General features: G+C 34.0%; 1 protein-coding gene across 1 annotated transcript in view; it reads left to right on the top strand.

The window, feature by feature from the left end:
- The first annotated feature begins 2840 nt into the window (after positions 1 to 2840).
- Positions 2841 to 6417, top strand: part of OSTM1 (osteopetrosis associated transmembrane protein 1) — an 18020-nt gene continuing 14443 nt past the window's right edge. Inside the window, exon 1 of the mRNA XM_012732338.1 lies at positions 2841 to 2988. Within this exon, the coding sequence (XP_012587792.1) occupies positions 2841 to 2988 (148 nt within the window). The remainder of the gene's footprint in view (positions 2989 to 6417) is intronic.

Below are 6417 nucleotides of genomic sequence, written 5' to 3'. Positions count from 1 at the left end.
TGGTTTCTCTACCTTCTTGCCCTACATATTGTGACCTAGATCTATGTTCCCCAAACTCCACTTTTCATATCAAAAATCGTAAGTTTTCCCCTGTATGGCTCATGACCTTCAAGACACTTCATAACTTTGCCCTAATTTCTTCCTCTAACGCCTCTACTTTGATAGAGGTGCCCTTTTTTCTAGCTATTGAATGGCAGCTGCCTCATTACAGTGACCTTCTTAATACTGCATAATCATTCCCACTTTCACCCCTGGATCATTTTATTCTCCCATTTTAAAATCCTTATTCCGTCCTCAGTCTAGGGAGTTGGATTACTTTAAATACCACTTCCTCTATGAACTCTTCCCTAATTTTCCCCCACCACACTGATGTCTTCCTCAACTGAACTGTTTCACTCATTGAACATTCATTGTGATTTTTAAAACGCCAGCCTTATGAAGCTAGAATTTAAGTAACTGATTTTGCTTAACCATATATACCACTAATTTTGGCGGTAAGGTGGCTAGATGAAAAGTCATATTCAATCACTCTGTGCAGACATTATGCTAAATGCCTGATGTATACTGTTTTATTTAATATAATAAATATAGAACTCATGATTATGAAATGGAACCTCAACTTACCTTAGCTGCCCAAGATTACCAATGCGTGACCCAGCTTGTCTGGCTCTTTAGGACATGTGCTACACAAGAAGTAATAAAAGCTTTCTTCTGTGATTTACAGTGGAAGCAATTCCAAAAAACGGACTTTAAAAATGTTGTATTTAATTTACTGCTTCAATTGTGAGCATTCATTTGGGCACATCTTTGTTTTTTAAATAAAATTTAATTAATTTGCCATTGGTTTACAATTCTAGATAAATTTCAGGAGTAAGACGCTTCATACCTTGATAATGTGTTCATTGTATTTACTACCAAAGTTCTAGCACGTTCACACTCTCAAATTGGCTACCTCTCTCCATGATTCCCACCCAACTGCAACTTGCCCTCTAGGAACCACCATAGTTTTCTAAGGGTCTAAGAGAAACTCCCTATACTGTGTTTTGTTAGTTAATTTGGTTTGCTTAATAGATTTCACAAATGAGTGTAACCATCTGTAAATGTCTTTCATTTTCTGACTGACTTTGCTTAATGTAATCATCTCAAGTCTATCCATATTAATGCAAGATTTCATCTTTTTAAGACCAGAAGCAAATATTGGTGAGGATGTGAAGAAAAAGGAGTTCTTATACACTGTTCATGGGAGTATAGACTGGTCCAGCCCCTATGGAAGAGTGTGGAGATTTCTCAAAATATTAATAATAGCTTTACCTTATTATCCAGCAATTTTACCCTTGGTATCTGTTCAAAGAATGCAAAAATGCTATTTTGAAGGGATAGGTGCACTCCTGTGTTCACAGCAGCACTATTTATAATAGCCAGATTGTGGAAACAACCTAAGTGCTCAAGGATGAGTGGATAAGGAAGATGTATATTTCTATAATGGAGTAGAACTCAGCCATAAAAAGATGAACTCTTGACATTAATGACAACATGGATGTAAGTGGAAGGGATAATGCTAAATGAAATAATTCAGAATAGGAAAGACAAATACCAGATGGTGTCACTTATCTGTGGAATATAGAGAAACAAAGGGTCAGAGAAAACCAAACCAATTAGAAATATGATTGTAGGATTGAGACTACCAGAGGGGAAGGAGGTACAATGGACTATGGTAGAGGACACTGGGTACCTTGGGGGTGGGGGTGGTGAGATGACATGTGTGTTTCTGAATCACATACAGTGTTATAAGCCAATGTAACCCCAATTAAAGATTTCATCTTTTTAAAATAATTAAGTATATTCCATTGCAAATTCTATACCACAACTTCTTTATCCATTGATCTGTTGATAGGCATTTAAGTTGTGAATAATACTGCTATGAAATAGGGTGCATATATATTTTTGGGTTAGTATTTTTATAATCTTTGGATAAATACTTAGTGGTGTTTGCATTTCATTGTACATGACTGATTAGTTCTTTCCTGAGTTATCACTCTTCTCTCTTTTCTTACCTATCACATTATGTAATTGCCTGTCTGTGTACTGTTCTAAAAGTCCCAGTGTTGATGGTGTTTCTTACACAAATTTTTATACCTCAAAACTCCATGATTCCTATAATGCTTAGTAAATAATAAGAGTTAAATAACTTTGAAAGACTGAAGTGTCTACAGGACATAGTTCATTGTTTGGGGTACACAGGAAAGGAAATAATATACAGATCAAATAATTCCGAACCTTGGAATTATTTGCATAGTGTGTATTTCATTATTAAAATGACTTGTGGAAAACACATTTTTTATCAGGATACAGACTGAATGTGACACATTTTTCTATAAACTTTAAGCCAAAGATTGCCCAGAAGATGAAATTAAATATTTTGTATCATTTACTCACCAGACTACAAATTATGTAAGTATATATTGTAGAGAAATTTATTTGGGAGGCAGGAAAGAAAATGAAAATCACTATTTCCATTAGAAATAGACAATATTACATTGTGCTGAATAGCTTTTCCAGAATTTTTCCCGATAAGTAAGAAATATGACATGGCATGCAATTTAGATCTAAGTAACTGATGCTGTACTATAGAAACAAGTACTTAACAAGCAAAGACTTTCTTCCTTTGCAAGTGAACCTGATACCAATATGATAGCTGCTATTGTTTTGTTACCATTGTTAATAATGTCCTTATCTGATCATAGCAAAACAAATTTGAATGTTTATAATAAATATTTTAATTCTTACTATGAGATCATTTTATTCCATTTGCCTCAAATTGTTGTTTGGGAAGTCTAAAAATGACTTGTATTTTCCTGTCTCTTTCATTACAGAATACTTCAGAGAGTCATAATTGTGCCAGAAGTCTATTAATGGCAGATAGAGTGCAAATAGTTGTGATTCTCTCTGAATTTTTTAATATCACATGGGAGAAGGCAAATTGTGCAAGTAAGTAATTGTGCAAGCAAGTAAGTAATGCTACTTTTATCATTCAGTAGTATAGATGTCAGGTTTTATTTTCATGAATTTTGGTATTTTTGAGCTAGATAATACTTTTTATTACTAAACTTACATTCATTGTTTATTCATGGGAACTGCTTACACAAATACTAAAAGGCAGAAAATTGTAGCAGTTAACAGTATGAACTTTGCAATTAAGAAAGATCTGTGTTTGATTCTGAGTGCTGCCACTTACTAGTCCTAACCTACTACTGTCAGATTTGGGCATATAACTTTGCCTCTTGGAACTTCACTTTCCTCAGTTGTAAAGAGGTGGTAATAATGAATCTACTATATATGATGGTTTTGAGGATCAAGTGAAATAAATTGTATACTTTGTTTCAGTACCTGATTCATAGTTAATATTTAAGAAATACTAACTGTTTAATACAATAAATATGATGTTTATAATAATCTGCTATTATTATAAAAATAATAAGTGATAATATCTGTCCTACCAGTTTTACCTGTTGGTAATGTCTTTGTATAGTACAATAAGATCTATTTTCAGGGATTCTTCAGAAAAACTAAAGCATTATTTTGATTCAAAAGTGTTTTGAGTACCAACAATTTATCAGGCAGTTCTTGTTTTCCGTACCTTATAATTTATGAGGGGGAAACTCACACTTATTATAATGTAATTGAAGGTAGACAAATGCTTTAATAAAGTTATAGAGTCCTTGGGGTAGTAGAAAATAAATCAAATTGGAGAGAATTTGATTTGACTTCCTGGAGGAGTTACCTTTTAGTCCCATGCCTTTATAGCTTGGCATGGTTTCACCAAATAATGAGAGGAAGGACACTGCAGATAGAGAAACATTATGGACAGAGACGCATAAAAGAGCAGTAGATGGCCTAGGGACCTGGGAGCACAGTGGAAGGAATTGTCAGAAAGGGAAAGTAGGACCTTGACTGGCAGAGTAGTTTATCATTTATGTCAATATTTTTTAGTGCTTGGAACACAGAATACTGTTAAGAAATGGCAATAAGGGCCCTCCCTGGTGGCGCAGCGGGTTAAAGCACTGCACTGAGAATCTAAAGCCGCTTCCGCATGAGTTCAATTCCCGCCTGCCCCGGAGGTGACCACGTGGTGTGGCAGACCTCTCCTGACCCGCCCGCTGCTCCCCTCAGCAGTGTACTTCGTCGATCTGCCTGTTCTGTTCCCCACTCTGTCTCTGGTGAAGCCTCTCACCGCCCCTGAGCCTCTGGCCTGTACCCCAGTTCTGTATGCACAAATAAATAAATCTTTAAGAAAAAAAAAAAAGAAATGGCAATAAGCTTTCATATCTTGAGGGTTTACAACACACATGAAATTTAAAAGGTTATTAGAAATACTCTAGTACTTTATCATAGTATGTACTATAGCCTTTATTTTCTAGAAATCCATTGGAAGAGATAGAGAAGGACCAGTAAAAAAAGTTACCACGATAGTTTAGACAAGACGCAAAGAAAACATAAAATAGGATGGATTGAAAAATCTGTGAACCTGTAAGTCATTAAGTAACTTTTCTAAGGATTTATGTTTTTGTTTAGTTCTTATGTAGAAAAACTGTTACTGGGAAAAGTCTCCTGCAAATAGGGAGGTTTGGTTCTTTGATGCGTAGTATCCAATATGAAATGTGGTAATAATTATCAGTCCATATATTTGTTCTTAAGAATAACCTGTATCTGTAGTTATCTGGGTGATAATTTATAAGTATAATGATGCTACTAAACCACTGTATTATCCTAATGTACTTCCTGATCCAGCAAAGGAAAGTTAACTTTCAACTAGTACATATAATTCATTTTGAGAAGGAAAGAGCCTCTACTCTCCTAGGTTCACTAGAGGGGTGTATGAAATAAACTGATAGGTTGACTAATGAGAGAAAAAGGCATCCAAATGCATTGATATTTAATATTACATGCATCTGAGCATCTCTGGGAAAGAAGTAAACCACCAAAAATAGAAGGAAGATTTGAGAACTTAATTGGGGGTGGGAGGAGAGAGGTCATTTAAGGGAGAGTGAATGGTTTTTAAGAAAAATGAATAGCCCTTTAAAGAAGAGATAGGAGATAAGATAGTTTGTGACAAAGTTTGGCTGGGTATAGTGTCTGTTTCTAGCCTCTCCTACAATAAGAGCCAGTCTAGTCAGTCTTCCCTGGATGATGTAACTCCCAGGGGAGGAATTTATGCCCTTGTTTCTTCCGGTGGGTATGTTTTCAGTCAGATAAAGAGAATTCAGAGAAAGCCTATCCCTGCATTTATCCTTTTTCAAGTAATTTCAGCTAAAAAAGTCCTTATTGCAAAGAGATGTATTTTAGAAAGGCACATTCTGCTTTACTTACTGTGTCTTGATTCTTAAAATCAGTAATAAAATGTAATGGTTAACCAGGCCAATTAACCACTCTTTCCCATATTTAATCTACATGGTATTGTACTTAACATTCATTAGATGTTCTTATTTATGTCTTATTTGAAAAGTCTTAGTTTTCATGTTTATTAAGCTTAATTATGTTATTCAGCTACAAAGTTCCAGCAGTTTATACGATATTTTCTAAAACATGCCCCATATTTAAAAAACTGGTGATTTTTTTCTGTTGTTTTCTATAAAACTAGTTTTGAAAAATGTAACTCTATAAACTCCTAATAGATGCCAAATACTTTATCTAAAGATGCATTATTCCTGTTATGATAATTTAGTAGATTTCTGTGTAAGGTCTTAACTTGAATCCTTAACACCTTTAAGAATGCCTCTTGAGCTGATATCTGTGCCCTCACTGAGAAAGAAGAGATGCTAATCTGTCCTTGATGAGGCTGCATTGATTATGTGAAATGAGGAAAATTCATAATGACCACTTCACTTAGTGCTTATAGAAGCTTTATTATTACTAATATTCCTTAACTTACTAATTTCTAAAATATATAGCTTCTTGCTGCTTATAACCTTATGCTCTCAATTTTTGCAAAAGGATAAAAGAGGAATTTTACTAGCGTTCCTTTGTTTTTAATCAGAAAGTCAGGGCTCTTTAATAATGAAGACATTTTTAACCCATTATATAAATGAACTCCTTTGTGCTTTGTAATAACACTGTCTACTAATCACTACAAATTTTTGATGATACTGCATTAATGTAGTAGTTAATATGACCAGCCTATATTAGCTTTTAGTTTAATTTTTAAGTTATTTGAAATGAAAAGGAATGTCAGTAAAATAGAAGTGATTAAGTTCTTTTGTTGTTGTAAGAGGCTTCCTTTATAAATTACTTTTTTCTTTTTTGTTCTTTTTGTCTAATTTTCTAATACTTCTATAAATTACCTTTTCATAAAGAAATATTTCAGCTGTACAGGCAAAATTACCATTGCTCTCATATTCCTTTTATTGTTTTTTAAGATTT

The sequence above is a fragment of the Condylura cristata genome, unplaced genomic scaffold (assembly GCF_000260355.1).
Source record: "Condylura cristata isolate star-nosed mole 26May11 unplaced genomic scaffold, ConCri1.0 scaffold00001, whole genome shotgun sequence".
Taxonomy (NCBI): Eukaryota; Metazoa; Chordata; class Mammalia; order Eulipotyphla; family Talpidae; genus Condylura; species Condylura cristata.
This window is presented reverse-complemented; position numbering and strand designations above follow the sequence as displayed.